The 24,170-nt window shown below is 51.4% G+C and overlaps 1 protein-coding gene across 1 annotated transcript in view; it reads right to left on the bottom strand.

The window, feature by feature from the left end:
* The window catches only part of Cfap77 (cilia and flagella associated protein 77), a 124,108-nt gene that overhangs the window by 11,580 nt on the left and 88,358 nt on the right, over positions 1 to 24,170 (bottom strand). Inside the window, exons 4-5 of the mRNA XM_021632316.2 lie at positions 20,406 to 20,511; positions 15,742 to 15,843 (exon numbers count right to left, since the gene is read on the bottom strand). Of these exons, the coding sequence (XP_021487991.1) occupies positions 15,742 to 15,843; positions 20,406 to 20,511 (208 nt within the window). The remainder of the gene's footprint in view (positions 1 to 15,741; positions 15,844 to 20,405; positions 20,512 to 24,170) is intronic.

The raw sequence follows: 24,170 nt of genomic DNA on the forward strand, positions 1-24,170 counted from the left end.
TAATGAGAGGCACTTGAAAATTATGGATCAGTCCCAGGCCAGTAATTTCTGTCAAGTTCGGGGCAGCTGGAGGTCAGAGGCCCCGGTAGAACACTCGTCTGGGCGAGGCCTCTTTGGCGAGCAGGCTAGAGCTTCCCCTCTGATGTAGCAGGTTGTGGTTTAAGTAATTAATGAGGAGAACAGCCTCTCCTGAGACATCTGGTCCCCTAAATTGTTATTCTGCTACTGGCTCCAAAAATAGATGGAGCAAGGACACAGAATCCGACCCTCCCTGCTGACACAGGCTGGGGCTTCAAAGAACATCCGACCGCGCCGTGCAGGCAAACTTCCTGCCGCCCCATGAGGGCTCCGCTCAGCTCTGAGCCACACTAGTCCTGACTCACAGTGGAGGCAGGTTGGGGGAGGGACCACCCTCACCCCAGAACAGAGGGGACTGAGGAGCAGAGAGACAAAGGCACCAGCCTGAAGACATGTCTGCTACTAAGTGGCAAAGTCGGAACAGAAAACGGGGAATGTGTCTACTGACTCTCCAGGCCAGGAGAAACCAAGGGCATTTGTGCCTCTGGAAATGAGACTGGGGCCAGGCCGAGGGTTCAGTCAGTGCCTACACGCTTGACACCTGAAGCCCATCCCGAGCACCCACATGAAAGTTGCATGTGGCAACACTCACCTGTAATCCCAGAACTGCAGAGGCATGGACAGGCACATCCCCGTGAAAGGCCTCTGCAGGGGAAGGCAGTTTGATCCCCGGGGCCATAGACCAGCAGGAGGAGGGAACTGACTCCTCAAGGTTGTCCTCTGACCGCCACAATTGTGTCATGCCCCCCCCCCAGCCTCCTGCCACACACATGTACATCACACGTGCCCATATGCATGATAATAAAGGAATAAAATAGCTCTGAAAGAGCAGAATTGGAAAACTGAAAAGGAAGACAAGTAATCCAGGAAGACACCAATCTTGACTTCAGGCTCCACATTCACCTGCGCACTCGTGTCGCACAAACGAGAATCTTCCAGGCTCTCTCCAGCATGGGCTAGGATTGGCTAAGGCCAGGCTGCAACCCTTGAGAGCACAGTTATCCAATAAAGCCGTGTGCTGTTGCCGGCAGATAAACACAGCAGCAGCCTCAGTCACAAGGTAGGGGTATGTGCCTGGACGCCCCTGTGCCACACGAGGCCTACCCTGGGAGTGAGACCTGAGGGCACCTCCGACTCCTATCATCAGAGCCAACCAGCAGCCTGCTCTGTCCTCCACAGGCCAGGGTCCTCAGACTCAAGGGAGCTGTTTGTTCGTTTGTTTCAAGAGACTTACAGGGCTTAGAAAATAGCACAGACTGCAGTTCACTCCCCAGACCCCACGTTTCTGTTTTAAGCCAGCTCTGGCACACACTCTTATTCCCCAGCAATGGGGAAACAGGACGGCTATATCCCTGGGGCTTGCTGACCAGCAAATCTAGCCAAACCAGTGAATTCCAGGGCAGTAAAATGCTGCCTGAAAAGGAAATGGAAAAAAGAAAAGGAAGGTGGACAGCGCCTGAGAAACAACATCCAAAGTCGTTCTCTGCCCTCTCTACAGGCACTCATGCACACGTGTGGACAGCCCCTCACAGATGTACACACACACAGACACACACGCATACATGCATGCATGTGCACACGGATGCTCGCTCTCTCTCATACACACGCACACACACACACAAAACACAGAGACAGGAGACCTGACTATCTTCTTAGCAGTGTAGGTGTAGAAATCAACTATTTGGGCATGTTAACAGGATATAAATCATTGTCTCAATCTCATCCCAGTCGCAAAGAGTCATCTGATCTAGTAACAGTCACCCCCAGCCTCTGCGGTCACCATCAGTTTCCTGTTCCCATGGATCGGCACAGTTTGCAGTTTAAACACTCATGGTTCTTGGTGGTGGCGTTCATCTCTTGGCATAATGTTCTCAAAGTCTGCCCAGGTTGGGGATGGACACACCCTGTCTTACAAATGAGTCATACTTTCTGGCCTCTGTAGGCTGCCTTTCCTTTGTGTTTTAACAGATAGGTTGATTAAATGTCATTCATTCATTCACCTATCTCTCTATCTCTCTATATCTCTCTATCTCTCTATCTATCGATCTATCTATCTATCTATCTATCTATCTATCTATCTATCTATCTATCTATTTACTATCATGGATGTTGTTGGGAATGCCTGAGCACAAGTCTTTGTTGGCTGTATGTTTTCATATCTCTTGGGTGTACGTGGTAAGAACAGAACTGCTGTTGCCCTGTGAGACTCTGTTTAGATTTCTAGCAAACTGCTAAAGTGGTTTTGCAAAGGGGATAGGGCGTTTTTATTCCCACCAGCAACACACAGTGTTCTGCTTTCTTCCCAGCCTTGCCAACATTTATATTGTCACGGACACAATTTCCTGGCCTATATCTCACCACATAGCCAAGGGTAACCTTGAACTTCTGATCTCTGGATTCACAGGTGTGCACTCCCAAGCCAGGTTTTCTTTTCATTATCTTGACAATAGTATTTGGAATACAAACATACTTTACCTTGGCCAAAAGGCCAAGAAGTGAGAACTGTATTTTTATTTTTTTATTTTTTTGTGAAGTCCAGTTTATCTGTTTTTCTTTAGTGAGTTATATTTTATTTCCTTTTGCATAAAGAATCATCTCGATGGCACATTAGAAGAAAGAATTTAGGAGATTTATTTAAACGGCCCCTCAAAGCCTTTTCCAAGGCAACCAAGATGGATGTAGAGCCCTCCCTTCTTAGGTAGCTCCAGGCCAGCTGGCCCTGGGACAGTCAGTGTATGTGGGACTCGTGGCTCCACTGCAGGGTGGAGCAGGGTGATTCAAGAGGACGAAGGGAGGCCTGCAGAGCCTGGCAAAGGCATGGGTGTGGACTCCCCAAGCTTGTTCATTACAGGACAGCTTGGTACTGGTGTCAGAATAAAATCAAGATGGACATATACTTCCATAATTAACTTAAATGGGTCTGTTTGTTTGTTTGGAGGCAGGGTTTCTCTGTGTAACTTGAGCCATCCTGGAACTCTCTCTGTAGGCCAGGATGGCCTTGAATTCAGAGAGCCACCTGCCTCTGCCTTCCAAGTACTGGGACTAAAGACTCCCCAGCTTTGAATGAGCTATTTTGAAAAATGGATCTGCTTTTAAAACTGTTACAGTCTTGAACAGACTTTGGAGCAGGGGTGGAAAAGCTGTGGCTATTTATACCCTTGTGAGGAAGACTGAGCTCCTCTGAGAAGGTCCTGAGTGCAGCCCCCAAACCACCCTGGCCTCAGCGTGTGTCTTTCCACACACATCTATCCCAGCATGGCTTGCCCCTGTGTCTCCCTCACGGCTTCCCGCCACTGGGAACCCTAGAACCATTGGTCACCTTGGCTTTGCATCTTGCCTTCTCTTTGAAACACCTCAGCCCAAGAAGACTGTCACACTGGAAGATGTCACATTGGGGTGGGGGAGGGTAAATGTGACACACAGAGAGACCCTTTTCTGTCCACATTTCTGTCTCCACCTCAAGTCCCCCATCTAACACACGTATGCACACACACACTAGCACACATGCTTGCACACACACACCCTGGGATGCAAATGATAACCACCCACCCATCACTGTGAAGCTTGACAGAAAATAATGAGAAACACTAAATCTTTTATAAGGTCAACACTCGCCTTAGCAGAGCAGCTGTCAAACAAGAAAAGAATTTAGCGCCGGAGCCACGAAACTTCCATCGGCTCATTAAACCCAACAGGGCCCGGGCCTGGCGTGGCGGAGGAGACGAGGGGCCTTCCGTTTTGTGTCAGTAATTTGCGGTGGAGGAGGCAGAAGAAACAGCCAGCGCCAAAGGGGCCTGGGGGGCGGCTGGGGAATCGTTAGCGTGCCAGGATCGGCCGCAGCTCCTAATTGGAAGCATTGGGCATTATCAACGGAGGATTTGCCTCAGCTCCCTGACAGCTCGTGGGCCCAAAATGATCGCCCACTTGTCAGCGTAAAAGACCATTAAAAACAAACCGTTTTGATTTAATTGGAGGCGGTGCACTGTGGGACCAGGTGAGGAGGCTCAGCAATCAGCTCACCGGGGCTGGACCCCTTCTCCTTCTGTGAGCTGGGTCAGGTCCAGGTACCGAGGTGGTGTGTGTGTGTGTGTGTGTGTATGCAGACATTTTGTCTTTCAAAAACTGTCTGGGAAAGAAGTGAATGGGAGACAGAGAGAACGTCACAGCAGCAGGGAGGTCTGTTTTCAATGGGCCTGTCAATAAACATAGTGACAGGCTGGGCTGCTGAGAAGGGGGTGTCCCTTCTTTTTGGAGGCTGCATGATTGCAGTCCTTTGGCTAGATTCTTTTGGGGAAAGTGTCCGCAGGCCTCCAGCCACAGGGGGTTTATCCCAAACCATGGGACATCCCAGTGGGCACCCCAGGTCCAGCTGTAGCTTGCTCAGCCCTTCAGAATAACAGACCACAGAAGGTCATGTTCGCTTGTCTTCAGTGGACAGCAGGCTTTCTCTCTCTGTCAGCTCAAGAGAGAGAGAGTTAGGAGAGGAAATGTCCTGAAAGAGACCTTTCTGAGGACTCTCTGTAAATGGACGGCCCCAGGGAACCGGGCTGTCTTGGCAGCATCCCCTGGGGAGAGATCACAATGTGAGACAGACATCTGGTCAACAATTCTACATGGTACCTGGAAACAGCCATTCATAGAAATACTGCCAAAGCACCTGTTGGCTTCTCTGACCACTCAAGGCACCTCCAAGCACCCTGGGCATCGGTCAGGATAGGACCTGTGAGTGGAGACCCCCTGAAGCCAGGGCCCAGGGTGCGTGGAGTGATGACTCTCAGGACCATTGACACTGCAGGTACTTGATGAATACTAACCGCCTCTTGCCAGATCTTGAAGGGTAGAGGGGCATTAATCTCGCTCCACCCCACAAAGCAGCAATCTCGTTTGTTGCTTATAGCTTCTTTGACAAGATAACACATGCAGAAGCAAGCAGCGCTAGAGAGGTGTGCTAGGGAGAGCCGGGGAGGCTCACAGCCGACCCCTTCCCAGACACCACTGCTCATTTTGATGAAGGATCAAATGGGAGGAGACACTGGATCCCTGGTGAGCTTCAAACTCCAGAGCTCCAAATTTTGCTGCTGAATTTGGTCAATGGGGATTCCTTAATTACTTTCTCTGGAAATTTCCCTGGTAGTGCTTTCTCGGGTGGTTATCTGAGCGCACGGTTCCTCGGTTGACAGAGTCTTTGATTTTGTGCTCGATTGTAAATTAAGTCCTTTGCTGTCCCGCTCATAAGGTGCCTCCCTGCACCATGCTGAGTACCCATATAGGCTGCTAAGCAGCTCCTGCAATACTGCTAGGGCAGCCAGGGCCACGTTCAGATGTTCGGTGTCTCAGCCTGAGGGGGTGGGGCTTGATGGCGTGGAATCATGATCAGGAAGACGTTCTTCTGGTGTCTTTTCAAGAACTTCCCCATAGTCAATGATGTGAACCATGTCAGTCACAAGTACAAATATCAAAGCAAAGTGTCAAGAGCTACAGAGGAAGAATGTTGTCAACACCCTGTTCTGGGCAGTGCCCTGGGGGAAATGTCAGCGGGTAGGAGGCTGCTGAGGATCTTGGGCCAGTGCTACCATTGTGTGTATTCAGTAGACATTAACAAATATTTGCTATGTAAACAAAAAGATGGCTGATAGGTGCACGGATACACGGATAGGAAGACGGATGTATGGAAAAATGAATGCCTGGATGGGTGGATGGTCCGGTTCAAGCATCCACAGATGCATGGATACATGGGTGGATGAATGGATTAGGAACTTGCAGTGAGACAACAGAGCCCTCGTCTGCCTTGCTCAGCTCAAATTCTAAGGGCTAGAGGCATTTCTTTCTTTTCCAATATCCGTACCCTGTCTCCTTCTGGGTGATTTGAAGGCGCACAGTGGGCTGCATGTGAAGGGAAATAAGATAGCCCAGCCCAGAGGGAAATTCCCATGTTCTGGGCTCCTGATTGGACACTTTCTAACCCCGGGGTCTGATATGTGGGGCACACAGGTGCACACAGCTTCAGATCAACCACACTTTTCCACAACAGGAGGGACAGCACCAGCACACCCTGGGTAGGAATGCAGGTGTCTAGGCAGACAGAGCTGACTTCTAGTCCTGGCCCCGTCACTTGTCAACCTTGTGCCTTGTGACCAGGAGCCTCAGTTTCTCACAAAGTCAGACTTACAAGTCCATCCATCCTCAACGGTCACTTTCAAATTCATGACTTGGTACCTGGTCCCCGGCACTGGCATTTAATGCAGGTGGCCGTTACAATTGTCACTAAAATGGCGGAACACAAATCCAGCCTCTCCTGGGTGCTCCTCTTCAGAAGCCTTCCCCACAATGAATGAATGGGTCAGGCGACATCCGACAGGCATCTTCAGCCATAGCGTTGTTCAGATCTGTGTAGAACAGTTCAAACTGACAAGTCGTGGCAGAGGCTAAAGGCAGAGAAGACGTTGCTAAAGGCCAGAGGTCACAGTCTGGGTGGGTGTGTCCCTATTGTTATAAGTCAGGGCTCTCTCTACCTTCCACACTCAGCGCTCTGCCCCCAAGAGCAGTGAAGAACCTGGCAGCTGTGGAAAAGAAACTGCCTTGGGAAATTTGCAAAGCTGTCATGTTCAAGGGGGAGCCAGGGATTCAGGGGGCTTCAGAAGCCAGAAATATAACCAGGAGGTGGGAGGCAGAAGGAGACAGATTTACACTGAACTTGAGAAAGAAGATGCCAAGGACTGATGGGTCCCTTCCAGTCATTGGAGGCAGGGCCTCTGGGAGGCGATTAGGGTTAGATGAGGTCATGAACAGGAGAACTGATGATGACACAAATGGCCATCTAAGGACCTTCATCTCTCTCTATTCCCCCACACCTCTGCCATATTTCTCATATTTGGACACAGTAAGAAGGCACTATCACCTAAACCTGCCTGCATTACAAACTGAATTTAGCTTCCAACACCAGAGGGCCACACCTGCTGCTGAGGCTGCCCAGCCTGGGGTACTCTGTGCTAGCTGCCCCAGGCAGGCTGGTCCAGCCTAGGGTACTCTGAGCTAACAGCCCTGAGCAGGCTGGTCCAGCTTGAGGTACTCTGGGATAGCAGTCCAGAGCATATTGGTCCTTAGGACCTGTTGCCAGCAGGCCTGGTTCTCATTGGAGGGACCAGCTTGCTTACAAAGCACAGTCATCCACCCACGCTGGTAAACGCATAGCTCAAACTCCCAAGCAGTGGTGCTGACCTTGACCCAGGGTACTTCAGGAACTGCTTGCCAAAAGTACAAGTCTGGAGGTTATCCCACATCTGCTGGATCAGGTCCTGGAACCTTTAGTTGAGTCCCAGGTATAGCTATGCTAAAGAGTACCTTATCCATGGGAGAAGATGCCAAGGCCAGACACAGACTAGACATTACATAGACCCTAACCAAACTCGAACCCGAACCCTCTAACCTTAGTCATTGTGCTACTGTGTGACCACCGTCTGGCTGGGCCTGGCCAAGCACACGTTGTGTGCACTCATTCCTCCTGCTGGCTGTGCTCACACTGCAGTGAGGGTGGCAGCCATGAGGCAAGTTGGACTATGGATCTGGCCTGTGGCTTCTCAGCCCACAAATTTAGCCGTCTACCATGGCTGGTCTGCTTCCCACTTGCAGCACGCCCTGAGTCTCGCATTGATGGCCTCTTTCCTCTTTAGCCTCAGGGCCAAACTGCAATTTAAAAGATGTCAGAGGTTTTATCAAAGTCTAATGGCTTTCAGGACAGTGGGAAGTATGGTTTACAGCAAGGGCTTAAATCAGCCAAAGCAGGGCTGGCCACGACCCTCTGGACACCCATCAAAGCCTTACTGCTGAGTGCCTTTCCCTCCCCTTATCTCTCCTCCTCAGGCCCTGCAGTTAGCACCACTGACCCCTGACCTCAGCTTCGGGCCCTCAGCCCTCGTCAGCTCTTCCAGAGCCTAACCCTGGAGCTGCCACTCTGAGCCCACATCTCTGCTGGGCACCTTCCTGGCTATTAACCTGGCCTGTGACTGTAAGCCCCTGAGCCCTGGGTTCCCCGTCACTAAGGCAGGGGACTCTTGCATGCCACTGGGTTGCTGAGAGATTGCTGTGCAATGGAACAATTCTCAGCATGGGTGGGCAAGGACATGGCCATCCATCTGCAAACTCCATCTTCACCGTTACTTTTTCCCACTCTGCTTCCATCCACGAGTCTTTGCATAAACCACCCACCGTTGTTTGTGTTGCTCTAAACCAGTTTCCCAGGATGTCTTTGAGCAGAGGGAAGAAGGAGGCCACCATGTCCCCTTTCTCCCCAGGGTGTTCTTTGACACCCTTGTGGGTACATCTCCATAGGAAGCCAGGAAAGGTGTGCTTGCCCTTGTAAGAGCTGCATACATTTCACCCACAAACGCGGGATTTATCCCACTAAACCATGAATGCCATTTACCTGCTGGAACCCATCACGAGTGTCACACAGTTTTAGGGACCATTTCACCAACCACTTTGGTGCTGGCTGACAGGAGGTGGCAAGTGGGACAAGGAGGAAGACATTTCAGACGTTTCAGGTTTATTCCCTTACAGATGAGCTACGAGAAGACATGGAGAAACTCAGTCTCCCTCACTCCCAAAATTCAGCAGGAGATTCCCACCATCTTTGCAGGCTAGAGATCTGCACTTGGGCTACGGAAGAAGCTCAGCTGGCCTGGCACACATGAAGCCATGGGTACAAGCCCTAGCACTGCTTAAAGCATACATGGTGGTGCGCACCTATGATCCCAGGGCTTAGGAGACGGAGACAGGAGGATTAAGACTTTAAGCCTAGGGACTAGAGAGATAGCTCAGCAGTTAAGAGCACTTCCTGCTCTTGTAGGAAGCCCGAGTTGAGTCTTCATTACCCATACCTGGCTCACACCTGCCTGTAATTCTAGCTGCAGGGGATCTGCAGATGTGTTTAGTCACCATAGATACCTGTGCTCATGTATACATACATGACCACATACACATACGTATACTTAAAAATAAGCATTTTTAACCAGCCTTAGCTACATAGTGAGTTTGAGGCCAGCCTGGAATGCATGAGTCCCTGTCTCAAGAGAAAAAAAAGACATCGAAAGGAAAAGAGAAGAGAAACATATATTAATAGTGTTAAATAAGTTATCTGCATTTTTGTGGTTGGTTTTCTTTTCTTTTTCCTGAGACTGTGCAGCTCTCATAGTGAGTTCTGGAACTTACTAGGTAGACCAGGATGGCCTTGAACTCACAGAGATTCACCTGCCTCTGCCTCCTGAGTGCTGGACCTAAAGATGTGCCCCACCACGCCCAGCTTGTGGTTTTCGACATAACATTTCAAACACAGCAGGGGAAGAGAGCCTTCTGTGTTAAGCTGAAAATCTCCAGGAGCTGACAGGATTCAGGGGGACCTTAGTTGACAGGACAAGGCCTGCAGGATGCCAGCCTTAGACCACTCTTGGTGTCACTTTCTCCGCCCCATGATAGCAGACACCCCAAACTTCTCTGCTGCTCCAGGTACCTGGCTGGCACCCCGTCCTCTGTCTGCCGCAACTCAGCTTTGTCCTTCCTTTCCTGCCTCTTCAGCTGTTTGTGACTTCAAAACTTTTGAACACCAATGTCACCCCCTGAGCAGGAAACCCCAGAGGGTATCACCTTATGTAAAGTCCCTGCTCTGTCCCCTCCCCTTCAGCTCCTCTGCATGGGTGTGTTTATGATGTTTGTAGGGAGGTCCCTCAGCAGGACCAGCCTTCCAGGTTGTGCTCTATTCTCCTGAATTTGCCTGTTACTGGTCCCCTTCCTGCACTCAGTGGCCTTTCCGGTTTCTAACCGGAATGATTCTAACCCCAACCTGAGAGTGACAGGATCCTTAAAACAGGCCAGTGTGAGGCTCGGGAGGGGCTGCAGATCTGGCTCTGTCCTTCCTGCTTGGATCTGGAAAATGGGAGGCTGGGACTGGACATAGCTGGCTGGAAGTGGTCTCTCTTTGTGTTAAGTTCTCTGAAGAGGTGGAAGCCATAGGGTGGACTGGGTTGGAGACCTCTGGGGTTTAACAGAGATTTAACCTTGCAGCCAGCTATGATTTGTACGGGAGCTTAAAGGTGGCAAAGAAAATCCTTTCCTTACATTCAGCTGCTTCTCCTAATCGGCTGCTTCTCCGGGCAGCCCTGCTTGGCTGACTGCAGATGCGTTTTCTTCCCTCCATCTCCATCTCCTGGTAAGGAGCCAGAGGCCCAGGAGACCCAAGGCAGGGTTAGTCTTCCACAGAAAGAGGAGGCTGAGCCCAGCGTCCAGAGCACAGGAGCTTGTAAATCAAACCGTTAGCTTAATGGCTTGGGCCATTATTCTAAAGCAGTGGGGCTGAAACCGAAAGCCAAATGAAAATATAGTCAATTTGTTCATACTTTAGTGACTGAAAGACTATGTAATGTTGGTGGGGTTCAGCTCTGCAGACAGGCAGGACTGGCAGGGAGGATGCAGCATTCGGGCAGAGATACAGCTGCCCCCTTTCTTTCTGTTTGTATGTGTGGTGTAGATGTGTGTGCGTGTGTGTGTGTGTTTGTGTGATAAATGTGAGTGGCATAAGGGAGTGGTGCGATGTGTATAAGTGAGTGTGTACTGTATGTGGTGTGTGTGTATGTATGAAGATGCCTGGATGATTTAGTTGTGAATATAGGAATTGCCACCACCTCCCAAACATGGGGCTGCTGGCTAAGTGAACCGTGTCACTGAGGGTGATACCTCTCCAAACGCCCCCATCTGCCTGTGTTTCTGCCATTTGTCAGTCTTGTCACATCTCTGTCCATCTCACACTACTTCAATGGCTGGTAACTCTGGGGTAGCAATGGAGGCCAAAGTTGTTCTGGCTTGTTCACCACCGTATCCTCAAGTTAGAGAACAGGGCCTGGCATGGAGGTGGTCAAGAAAGAAATGTATGGATGAATGAGTGAATAAATAGATGAGTAAATGAATTGATAGGTGGATGGATGGATGGATGGGTGAACACTCACCTCCATCCTCAGGGCACGCATGGTCGGCTTACTGTGAACCAAGTTCCCTGCAGAGAACTTCCCTAGCACATTTTACAGAAAAGGATGTGAGCCTTAGACAGGCAGTATCTGACAGAGCAAGGTACCATCACCATTTGATTCGCTGGTGCTGGAGGCTCTCTTGCCCAAACAAATGCCATGCCAGGCCATCCCCACTTCCCTGCCACTGGCCTCTATATGCTTCTAAGGCCCCCAGCTCACACTGCAGAGCCTCCCACTGGGAGCAGAGAGGGTCAGCTCTGTGGCTCTGCGGGAGATGATGATTTCCTGACCCCCATATGAGAACTCAAAAATGAGTCTGAGCTAGTTTCCTAATGGTTTGGGGCCTTTCATTCCCAAGAGTCCCTGCTCTGCTTCCTGAATGGCTCCGTGGTCAGGTAAGCAGAAACCCATGGAGTCTTGGTCTAGAATAGGCCTGGGGCCTGAGCCTACTCTCTCATTTTTGCATGTAGAGATTGGGGCTGCCAACGCCCAAGTGTCTCAACTGGGCCCTCACATCATGAACATCCTGGCTAAGAGGCCCCAAACCAGCTGCCAGGTAACCCTCTACCCTGGCGCTGCTACCACTTGACAATTGCAGGACAAAGAGACCAGAGAGAAGCCAGGGCCACCAGAGGCCCTGCCTGCCGGGCCCACTACAGGGCTGTGCCACTGTCTTCCTTTACCACTCTCTTCTCATCCTGAAGTCTAGGGCTCTTCCCAGGGCCCCTTGTGGCTGGCTTCGAGGGAGCAGAAAGCAGCCTTTCTGACACAGTGACCCAGCCACGGGGTGGACGCCCCACCCTGCCTGCTGCTTTTCCATGTGAAAGGTGTTTAATTATTTCTGACAGAGTTCAGCCTCGACATCTGTTCGTGAGCGGGGAGGGTCCATTTAGGTTATCCATCACCTTGACAGGCTCAACTTTTTTGGAAGTGCATTTTCCCATCATAATGGGGCCAGGGTGGGGGCGGCAGATCAGCAGTGACATGCGACCTAGACAAAGTCCCTCTTGGGGCTTCATGCGCCGTGAAACAACAGCAGCCTGACCCGGCCCTGGCGCGCCTTCTGAGCACAGCCTCCGCATTGGCGGCAGGGATATGGCAGCGCTGGGGCATCTGTGTGGGTAGGAGGGTTTCACTGTGTCTGTGAGAGGCTTTGAAAATCTTTGGTCAGTCTGGGCTGGTTACTCATTCATTCATCCATTCATTCCAGGGGTTACTCACCACCTCCTCTGTGCTGGGCACCCTGCTTAGCTCTGGGGACATGGCTAGGGCCTTGAAGCCTGGTTCTTGTGGACTTACACGTTTATTGAGGAAGATGAAGGACTGTCGACTTAATCACCTGACTGCCAAGTTGCTAAGCTCATCAAAGTGAGGCCCACAGCACGGCTTAGTGATGAGGAAGGACTGGATGGGGTGCTTCAGAGGCAGGAAGGAGTCTCAGGAGCCCCAAGATTAAGGTGGCTGTATCCTCAGCACCCACAGTGGTGTACTGGTACCTACAAATTGTGCTTATCCAACACTTAGTGTATACTGCAAGCTCGGTTAATACTGCTGTTGGCCTATGTCCTGTATTGGCAGTTCTCAGGGGTTGAAGGGTCTCTGCTGGGCAGATACTGTTCTTGAGCAGTCCCGCTCAAAGAACCTGGCACATATGTGGTGTTCCAGGGCCCTCGTACTGGACAGGGTGACTGGACATTAACTTGCAGGATCCTAGGGGCATCCTTGGCAGACACACAGGAAAGTCTTGGGGCTTATCCCTGTCCCTCTTTCTAAGGTAGTTAGCATTGGGATTCAGATTCAGAACAAGAGGCTAAGGTGCCTATTTAACCAAATTGAACCTGTCCTCCAGGTTTTCCCAGCATCCCTCAGTCCCTACCTGAACTTTCCAGGCCAGGGGTTGTTCTTCCTCTCCCCCAGAGGCTCTTCACCATATAATCCAGACATTTTGATTCTCTCTTCTATCTTTCTGCGTGCCCACTTTCTCTCTCTCTGCCCCCTGCTTTTCTGTCTCCCTCTGCATGGTAACTTCCCTGGCCTCATTCCTTGGGACCGGTGAACCCATCATAGAGCTGCTCCCAATAAACCTGCCTTTATCCTTTGATTTAGCTTGAGTTGGCTCATTTCATCGGTGGAGAATACCTATCAGCTGTTGTGTTAGCAACATGAGCAACAAAGGCACAATCCAGGTTCCAGGATAGCTGCTCTAGGGAGGCTGGAGAAGCACTGGGCCTACTTCTGTTGCAGGATATTTGATCACATTGTGAACCCCAAGATTGTTATTTATTTGAAAAAAAAATCTGCTTCTTGTTGTGGTGTGGCTCAGCCCTAGCACACACCTTTAATCTAAGAGCTTTCTGCTTTTGAATGTTGTGAACAGGATTAGATAAAGTCAACCATAGGTCAAGAGGTGGAGCAAGCAACCACTTGTCAGTAAGTGAATATAGGCACATTAAGAAAAAAAAGAACAAAACAAAACATAGAGAGAAAAAGGAAGTGAGGAGGATGGATAGAGAGACACACAGGAAGTAAAAGGGAGGGGCTTTGGCTGGGGAGGAAGGTCAGCGTGGCGCTTTCTCTGCCTCCCTGAGCAGCAGGCTTTCACCACAGCATCTCGCCCCCTAGCCTTTGTTGGTAAAAAATCAAACGACTGAGATTTGGTTAAGAACAACACATCTCACCTGCAAGGCAGGGTCGGGTGTTTGTTCTGAGGATAAAATGACATCATGTACTCCATATTAGGCACACATGACACCTGCCACAAGAAAGAGTTGTCACTGTTGGGTAACTACCTCTAACAATACCTCAGAAGTCCTGATGAGTGGCAGAACTCCCCAGATCCCAAGACAAATCCCCTCTCTTGCAAACAGAAGCACCGAATCTTATCTACTCTCAAGCTCCTGTCAGAGCCAGCCACAGTAAAAATAGAGGGCACCTGGAGGGCATCGTATGCCTATGGGCGCTGGGGGTCCTGGTGCCCCACTAGCAATGTCACCCAGATGCCTGCATGCACTTGGCCACTGGCATGATAGAAAAAAAGGCCAAGAAGGAAATGAAACAGGGAGGGGCCTACAAGGAGGTTGTGACCAACCGAATGCGAGTAGAGAGATCTGTGTGGGACATGGCGAGAGATGGAGAAAGCAGAGGGGGTTGATGTTGAGACTCGGAGCTGACAGGTGCTAAGAAGAGGCAGTGTGGCGGCAACTCCCGCCACCTCCCGATCAGTGTTCGGTCATGACATTTGCTGTGAGCTCAGCAGAGGCCTGGGCTGATGGGCGGCGGGGCACATGGTCACTGACATATGTCGATGGAGGCCACTTGGGCAGGACACAAGAGGCCACATCCAGCCGGGCCAAGCAGCCTTCCCGCTGAAGCTCGGCAGCTTGTTCAAGCGCATTAGGCTCAGGAAGGCAGCGGCCCCTTCACTGTCTCACTCGCAGTTCCAGGCAGCACAGCCGGGCCGGCTGGCTGGGAATACTGCTTGTGCAGCTGTCTTGACAGGGACAGGGATGTCCCCCATGACCTTCAAGAAAGGCTCCTTCTGCCCGGCTTGAGCACACGGCCCACGCAGCCTCCTTCTTGTCTTGACCCAGCTATCTTCAGTCCATCCGTTTCCCTTAGTCTACAGCGCTAACCCCCTGGCCCTCCATTACCCTCGTCCTGCTAAAAATTGCTGAACGTGAGTCTGTGTGTGGGTGTTACAGAACCACATGGGTGAAAGAGCAAGGTCACGGCCTGGCCCCTGCACTCCAACTCATCTTCATTCAGCAACCCCCTCCACTTGGGATGGAGGTGAGGAACCTAAGGTCATTGCCTCTCAACAGGGTGCCATCATTCCGGGGGATTGGCAGTAAGAGCACACACTTGTTTCCCATCTGGGTGCACCTTCCTCATACAAGATACACTATGCCTCTCACAAGAGTGATGCTCTCTACCCAGACAGCCTCCACTTCTGGGTAGCCAGCCATCCCAGCTCTGTACTGAGATGAGCTGAGATCTCCCAAGACTCCGCCTCTTCCCAGCATCCTCCATGTTTCCTGTCTAGGAAGCAAGTCAATCTCAGCAGTTTGCCCATGGGTGCTTATCAAGACTCTTAGCTGAGGTCTGACGGGATGGCTCAGAGGGCAGAGCGCTTGCTGCACAAGCATGAGGCCCCGGGTCCAGATCCCAGCACCCATGTGAAGTAGGTGCCATAGCCTGCCTCTGCAATGCCAGTGTAATTCAGTGAGATGCAAAGTGGAGACAGGGGAACACCAGATGTTTGGGCCAGCTAGCCTTCCGTACAACCAACACGAGAGTCCACCTGGCCTCAGGTGAAAGACAGGAGAGATATGCAAAGTTGTTCTCATAGCAGACATCCGCACTCACACATGTACACATGCTCACACACTACACGTGCATGTCCACACTACCTCTCCCATCACACACTGCTCACACATGTGCAGGCCACCTCACCCATCACACACATATTAAGAAGAAAACAGACGCTCTGATGAGTGGGCGGAGAACCTGGATGGAGGAAAGGTTCCCAGATGTCAGCTGCCGCCTGCTGCTGTGTTCTGAGCATCAGAGGTCAGAAGCCCACAGAACTCTCAGAAAAGGCAGCATCAGCGCCGGCATTGCTGGGCGGGCAGGTGAAGGCGACACTCACCTTCTGGAAGTGAGGTATGCGCCAGGGGATGTCCAGGTTCATGGGCGGCTTGTACTTCCGCAGCTGGCTGCTCCTGGTCTCATACAGCTTCCCCAGGATCACCTGTGGGCCGGAAGGCAGGGTAAGGTACTGGAGCTTCAGGATCGCCATGAAAACAAGCCGTCGGAGCAGGTCTGTGGACTAGTTTCTACACTGGGCGAACTGAGGAGGGATGACCCACGCTGAACATGAGCACTGCTGTGGCAGACTGGGGTCCTGGACCGAATGGCGGAAGGAAGTGAGCTGGGCAGAGGCATTCGTCTCCCCCTGCTTCCTGACTGATGCAAACTCCCACCTCCATGCTTTCCCTGCCACGATGGACACATGTATCTTCAGACAGAGAGCCAAAAGACATCCTTCCCTCTTTAAGTCATTTTGTCACACGTGTCATGGCAACAAGACAACTGACACACCAGGGCAACGACCATGGTGCTCCGGAGTGGGGGCCGGGATTGCGGGGTGGCAGTCTCGAGGGTCAGCCTCCTGCAGGCCCTGATCTCTCTCCCAGGCCATTTCACAGCTCCGCCCCACTTGCCCTACCCTCTGTACAGTGCACAGTTGCTTTGGCTTCTAGTTTGACCACAGAGCAGCAGCTGAGAGGGAGTCGCCAGCATGCCCACCTTCTGCCCTAAAGTTAACACAGCTCCTATGGTTAGCAGGGAGCCCTGCTATCTGTGAAAAGAAATGTATGACTCATCAGGGTGTCACTGTCCCACAGAGCAGGTCCCTGTGATGGCCTGCCCAGGGGGCATCTTGCGGATGAGGAAACTTGGGAACATTTAGAGTCTTGGAGGTCTCTAGCGGGCGTCAAATGTGGGGAAGCCCATTTCTTCTGAACCCAAGTTCAATGCCCACTAACAGGTACCAGCAGGTCCATAGCCAGTCTTGTAGGTCATGGTGTCTGTCTGGGACTGACTGTGTCCCTTCCAAACTCACAGGGTGCAGCCCTAATCCCTGTGTGACTATGAAAATGAGGCTCATAAGCAGTAACAGGTTAAATGGGGTCAAGCCTGGGTTTCGATCCAACACTACTGGAGCCCTTAGAACAGGGGGTGGTGATAAGAGGTCTACCCCCAGCATGTCAGGACACAGTGAAGGGTGTCCACCTGCAGCCAAGGAGTGGGGCCTCAGTGGAAATCAGTCCTTCAGGCCCCGTGATCTTGGAGCTGCAGAGCTGGGAGATGCTGGAGCCGTTCCTGGAGTAGTGAGGTGTGGGAAGACACAGGTACCAATGGGGTCCCTCTAGGCCTCTCTAGGAGGACCTCCCCAGCCTGTCCCTTTGCTCCTTTACTGCCTTGCTCCCTACAGTCTTTGGTGTGGCAGTTCCCTGGGGACAGGCCCCGGGTAGGCTAGGGGTTGAACCTTTGCTGACCTAGATCTGAATTCTACAGGTTTCTATAAATCTCAGGGCTCCATTTGTAGCAAATGAGCCCACGCTGTAAAATGGCCTTCTTCCCGTTCCTGAAACTCTTCTGTTTTAGCCCAAAAGGGCAAAACCCTAGGACCTACCTAGCTCAAGTGACCTAGGTGGAAACAAATGTCTGTGAAAACTAGGGAACTGGAGGAAGGGAAACAGAGGCTTTATCTCTACAGATTCGTGTGCTTGAGCTGTGCTGCTAATGTGTGTCTACAAGGCACTTCCTAGCCCGTCAGCTGGACATTCACTCTGCCTTCTAGAACAAGGTTGAGACTTTAAGTCAGGGCAGAGAGACTGTCTAGTCAGAGGTGGCCATGCTGGGCTTAGAAATGCAACAGCCTCAGCCTTGTGTCCTCTCCAATGCTGCATTTCCCTGACTAGAAAAGGTGTGCCAGTGCCTGACAGCATGGTTCTTGCGGTGCTTTGAGCAGAATAGCCAGCCCAAGGTCACTGCTCACTAGCTGGCAGCTGTCACCAAGAACCTCATTTGAGGTCACTGTTGTCCAAGAGCCAGGGTGTCCCTTCAGCAGCAGGCTTATGGCAGAGCCAGGCCTCCTCTAGGATGTGGGGGGTTTGGCCTGGGAAACTGATCATCTTTTCAAGCCTGGAAGTTGAGATCATCTCCAACAGGGCCCTAGCACCTGACAGCTTCACAGCCATACTCGGGACAACACAGTGCCTACGAAGACTTGGAGTAGGGACTGGGGAGACAGTTCAGTGGGCAAAGCGCTTGCCAGGCAAGTGTGAGGAGCTGGGTTTGGATTCTGGCTCTCACCTAGAAAGCTGGCTGTGGTGGCATGTGTCTGTAACCTCAGCTTTGGGAGTGGAGGCAGGCAGATCCCAGGGCTGGCTGGGCAGATAGTGAACCAGTGAGTTCCAAGTTTAGTGAGAGACTCTATCTCAAGACCCCAGCGAGAGTGATCGAGGAAGAGTGTTGACCTCTGGCCTCTGCGGGTATGTCTTTACACCTGGATGTGTATGGACAGGTGTGTGTGCGTGCATACATGCCTGTGCCAGAGGTACTTGATTCCTCTGCAGCTGGAATCACCGGTCTCTGTGAGCCACCAGACATGGGAGCTGGGAACCAAACTCCAGTCCTCTGGAGAAGCAGTATGTGTTCTTAGCTCCTGAGCCATCTCTCTAGCCACTCTGTTCATCAATTGTAGTACTCAGGCCTCAGCTATGAACCCAGGATGGATGGAAGGGAAGATATTTTTCTCCCCTAGGCTGGTTCAACACAGGTGTTTGCTTTGGGAATTGCAGAGAGGATCTGAGCCGCTGGGAACCAGCCGCTGAGTAAAGTGGGGGGCTCCCCTGTGGAGCTGTGAGGTAGCTTGGGGCAGTAATGCTCCCCTGAAATGTGCATTGACTCTTGAGGTATTAGCAGACTAACCACAGGCCACTTTGGAAACATTTCAGTGCTGGGCCCTCTGATGAACACCAAACCACTCGGAGACACATACCCTAAAGGCTACATGATCCTGGGAAGGCTCCCCTGAACCCCAGTATGGCCGATCTCCTAGTGTTCAAGTAATCAGCAAGTGAGAGCCCTAGCTTTAAGAGGGCCCAGGCTGCAGGCTCTGAAGAGATGGTTCAGAGGTTAAGAGCACTGCCTGCTCTTTCAAAGGTCCCGGGTTCGATTCCTAGGCTTCACATGGTGGTTCACAACCATCTATAATGAGCCCTCTTCTGGCATACAAGGACAAATGCAGACAGAACACCGTATAAATAATAAATAAACAAATCTTATGGCAAAAAAAAAATAAAGACTGCACTTGGGCCAGATGCATCTGGTCAGAAGCCACTGGAGAGTCATTTCATCTTTGTGGGTGTGTGTGTTGTGTGGGTGTGGGTGTGTGGGGGGGGTTGCAAACACACATGCATGCACATGCCTATGGATGTCAGAGGTCGGTGGCTGATATCTTCCTCAATTGCTCTTCACCTTATATTTTAAGACAGAGTCTCCCTGACCATGGAGCTTCCTAGTTGACCCCCCTTCCTCCTCAGCACTGGGCACCCAGATTTTAACGTGGGTGCTGGGAATCCAAACTTAGGTCTTTCCTTGTTAAGTATTCTACCAACTGAGCCCCGGCCCCCTCTCCCGGTCTTTGTTGCTTTGTGTCTCTGGACCCTTGGTTTCTCCATGACCTGAAGCAAACTGAGATCCTTTGGGGAAGATGCCGACCTGATGGGGCTCCCAGAAGCCTGAGTCCGGGACTGAGGGGTACTTGCCAGTCCTCAGGGAGGGAGCAAGGCTCCAGTGTTGGCTGTGACTGGTGCAGGGCCAGAGACCTGAGTGTTTGACTGGTTTGGTTTCGTTCTCCTTTCGTGCAGGGGTTCTCCCACAGCCCACGCCGGCCTCTGACTTGCTACGGCAGGTGAGGCTGACCCTGAACTCCTGATCCTCTGCCTCCAACTCCCAGGTGCTGGCACAGAGCCTGGCAAGCTGCTTCTGCTTCCAGTGAAACCTAAAAAGGGCAGACTCTGAAGTGGCAATCATGAGTCTGGACCAGCTGAGGGGGCAGCATGAACCCTCTCCAAGTCTCAAGTTTGGAATATCTTAAAGAAAGAGCCTTTGAGCACTTTAAAATGTACAGGACAGCACACAGAAAAGCTGGGAGTGTTTTTCTGGTAGAAGTCTCACCTCACGCTGTTGCTAATGGCACACACATCAGTAGCGCCTGGGGGAGTTTGGGTCTGTGCTCCCACTTCTCTGTGCTGAGCTGGCTTCTGTGCACAGCTTTCCCTTTCTAGGATGAAGGACAAGGGTGCTGCCTCCTGGTGCTCGGTCTGAGATGTGTCACTCAGGAGAAGGTTATTCAGTAATAAGTAACAAAATGTTTCCTAAATAAAAGACACCCTTGTAGAGATGGTTTTCTACCTTGTCATGATAGGCAGTGTTGGGCATACGTCTGTCTAGGGTGGTGGAAGCGAGGCCTAGTTTCCTCTGCAGGAAGTCAAGTGGAAGTTCAGGGAATGGTCTCCATGTAAGAGTCAATGTGACAGGTTCTTAATCCCAGCTCAGAGGTGACAGGGCCTGCTGACTGGTGTCCAGCCATCTTTTACACAATCTGGGATTAGGCACACACTGCACCAGACCATCACTGAGACTAGCCCAGATTTGGATTGCATTGCATCAAGGTGTGCCTGGACCCCTGCTCCTGCCCCAACCGCACACTGATGCCCCTCAGAAGAAGGGCAGGGCTACCTTCTGCTTCTTCTCCAGTTTGATGGCGTGCTGAGTAGCCTTCTGTTCCTGTACCCACAGCTGCTGGTACCGATGTTGTAACAGGTCAAATAAGGGTGTTGACGGCCTGTGGGGAGGAGGCCACACAGAGCTTGAGGCCTGGGCAAGACCAGGGCACCCAATTACAGAATGGACATTTCCCTCTCCATGGGGCACAGGCCTCACCATCACCAGGTGGGGAGCAGATCGCCCTCCCCAGGGCCAGGAAAGGGTTTCTATAGCACCTAGAAACCCCAGAGAGCCAGATCCCACGCACAAAATCCTCTGCAAACATGGGGAGCCTCCATGGGGCAACTGGATGGGACAAAGAATCTGCCCTTGAGCTGTTGGATAGGGTTTCTGCTGTGCATCACCCACCCAGGCTCTGCCCTCAGTCTGCTGAGGCTAGACTTGGAAAAAGACTCCCACCAAGCAGGTGTTCCACCCTGTGTCTAAATCCCTAGGGAACGCCCAGGCTCTTCCTCCACAGCCTTGGTGTCTGATTGCCTGGGTCTACCTCAGCAAGAATGCTGCCAAGTTGGATGGGTAATACACTCCCATAATCCCAGTATGCAGGAGGTGGGGGCAGACCCCACCCTTGGGGTCTCAAATTCTGCTTCTGCCCTGGAGACTTTGCTCCACGTCTGTCAGTTCCACTGGCCTGGGGGAACTAATCTGGGCTTTGCAGGAAGACCCATCTCTGCAACACTAGACATCTTCAACGCTTGTAGCTTGGAACACTGAGTCAGTGCTGAGTGCTCTGCAGGTACTGGCCTTCATCATCTTAGTGATGAGGAGGAGAGGCGGCCCGGAGCAGTGTGGGGTAGCACCCCAAGTGAGAACAGTTGAGCAGCGGGGCTCAGAGCTAATGCAGACCTAAGTCCTTCAGAGAAAACAAACAAACAAACATGCTCCTGGGTTGGGGCTGAGCTCTAAACAGCGCGTAAGACAGTGTGCAAATGGACAGTGGCCATGTACAAAGGAGGACTCTGATATCCATGTGCAGTAGCTGCTCAGGAGGCAGGCCAGGTACAGGTACCAAAGAGCTACGAAGCCAACCCTGCCTACAGCCACCAGACAGGAAGACATCCCTCTGTGTCAAACTTGCAGAAAATAAAGCTATACATTCCCATAATCCCAGTACACAGGAAGTGGAGGCAGGAAAATCACAACTTCAAGGTCACCTTCAACTGTGTGAGTTTAAGACCAACACAGATTTCATGAAACCCTATCTCAACTCCCTACCCTCCAAGAGTTAATTTTTAAAATTTATTTTAAAATAATATTCAAGTTGGGTGCTGTGAGGACTGCCTGGCATACATACTAAGACGCTGTCTCTAAAAAGATGTGACAATAGGGGCTAGAGATAGGACTCAGCAATTAACAGCACTGGCTGCTCTTGAAGAGGACCCAGGTTCTGTTCCCAGCACCCACATGGCAGCTCACAACTGTCTGTAACTCCCGTTACAGGAGATTGGATGCCCTCTTCTGGCTTTTTAGGGTACCAGGCAGTCACCTGGTACATAGTCGTACATGCAGGAGAAATGCCCACACACACAAATAAAAATTTAGATAATCAATAATCAGTAGAAGTGTGTGGCACTCATTAGTGGCGGCTGAAATGACTAGAAAGCAATTAGGAAATTCCTGGTGGATGGTCACCTCAGCCTCAGTTCAGAATGGCTAACCCCTATTGCTATTTATTATTATTGGGTCTTTGTTTTTTTCCAGAGCTGAGGACTGAACCCAAGGCCTTGAACTTGCTAGCCAAACGCCAAATCTCCAAACCCCTTTAAAGGTTGTGTGCCAGTTACCTTGTTTTGTTTTTTGTTTTTGTTTTTGTTGTTGTTGTTTTGGTCTTTTTGTTATTTTGTCATCATTATTATTACTACTACTGTTGCTACTACCACCATTGTGGCAAAACAGTCATGGCATAAACGTACTCTCTGAGTTAGGGATATTTCAATGATAGAGTGCCTGCCTGGCATGTGTGAGGTCCTGGGTCTGAGCCCCTGCACCATAAAACAAATAAATGATCCTTTTGACCTTGCTAGCAGTGGCCAGCAGAGACTGTTCCAGAAGCCATGCCCTGGCAGGTGTGGGCATCTTCTGCCACTTGTGCTTGGGGAAGGACCAGGTGACCAGCCCTCCAGACCATTGTTACCCAGTACAATCATCCTCCAGCCACCCAGAAAGCAAGCCGGAGTCCCCCGGGGCCACAGACGCTTGGAAAGGTGACTCCCCAGGGTCAGGCCTCCAGAGTTTTGAGAACCTGGTTTCATGATGTTCATCCTGCTCCCATCTTCTTCCCTGACCTCCCTCACCCCTATTTGTGGCAACTTGTTAAGATGCCCTGGGAAATGCTAAGGGAAATGCTGCCTGGGCCTGAATTGAAGCCAAAGCCAGAAACACTATACACAGTAATTCAGGGGTTCTCTCATTCCTGAGACTCACACCTCCAGGGCCCAGGAAAGTGTGACAGACACCTGTCTCAACAGTTATAGTGCTGATAGTTTTCCGAAGCAGCGAGGAAGGGTGTCAGGAGCAGCTCAAACCGGAACCTTTCTGCCCAGACCGGAGGATGTGTAGGTAGATCCCGAGAGGAGAAGCAAGCCCCGAACTGCCCAGCAAGTCCATTGGCTGCAAACCTCTGCCCCTGGATTTGTTTGGTCTAGTCTGTATGGTTGCTGTGTAAGCATGGCGACCTGACTCCAATCCCCAGAATCTTTGTGAAAGCAGCCCAGTGTGGAGGTATGCCCTGGTGATCCTAGCACTGGGGTGGCAGAGACAGCACATCCCCAGGGCTCACCGTCCAGCCTTGGCAAGCGGTAGGCCAGTGAGAGACCCTGGCAGACATCTGAGGCGTGACACCACAGTTGACCTCCAACACCCACAGCTGACCCCTGACTTTCACATGCATGCACACACCCCTACATACAAACAGCACAGCCAACAATTGCGAAACAACCTTTTAGATTATTGTGAAAGGGTGTAAGTTCTGACCACATAGGCCCACATTCTCAGTTGGTGTAACTGGCTGGCACTAAGTCCCAGCAGCCCGGCAGCTCCAGCTCTTAGCTTTCTTTGCTGTCCTGGCACAGGCTCCTTTGATGAGTCAGCTGGGGTGGCCCCCAAAGCAACCAGAGTTAGTCTGGATCCTAAATATCTACCCACTCACTCCCTCAGCCTACTGTACCTTGACAGGACCTGGGGAGTCTGCTAAGCTGGATTCTATTTGAGCTGAGGTCCAAAGCTTTGATTCGCCTAGACAGACAGTGGCTCTTTGTTCCTGCCTCCAGTACCCCTGTGGCGGCTTTTATTACTTAATTATTACACGCCCCATGCCTCTGAGCAACCTAATTTATAGCTGTGTTTCTAACGACACTGTGTGCGTAATCTGGAAATATCTACCCCAAGAGGCTGCTCCCAGAGAACAGCCATCTTCACAGTGCCCCACTGTATCCATCACTTCACGCCGGCTCTTCAGCCCTCCCCCAGCCTGGCTGACCCACTCAGCGGCCTGCTCTGGCCAGCCCAGCAATTCTTATTCTTTGGGAAGAGACAGTGGGGCTGAGCCAAGGGGAACCTATGATGCAGTGAGTTATGGCGAACAGCCCTGGTCTAGGTCCTCCATGGCCACCCACAAGCTGGCTAGTTTCTGTTCTGGCTCATTAATGTGGATAAACAGGTGCAGAGGCCAGCCTGGTGTGCAGAAAACTCAGGCCATAAATTGGATGTTATCACCCG

The sequence above is a fragment of the Meriones unguiculatus genome, chromosome 8 (genome assembly GCF_030254825.1).
Source record: "Meriones unguiculatus strain TT.TT164.6M chromosome 8, Bangor_MerUng_6.1, whole genome shotgun sequence".
Classification (NCBI taxonomy): domain Eukaryota; kingdom Metazoa; phylum Chordata; class Mammalia; order Rodentia; family Muridae; genus Meriones; species Meriones unguiculatus.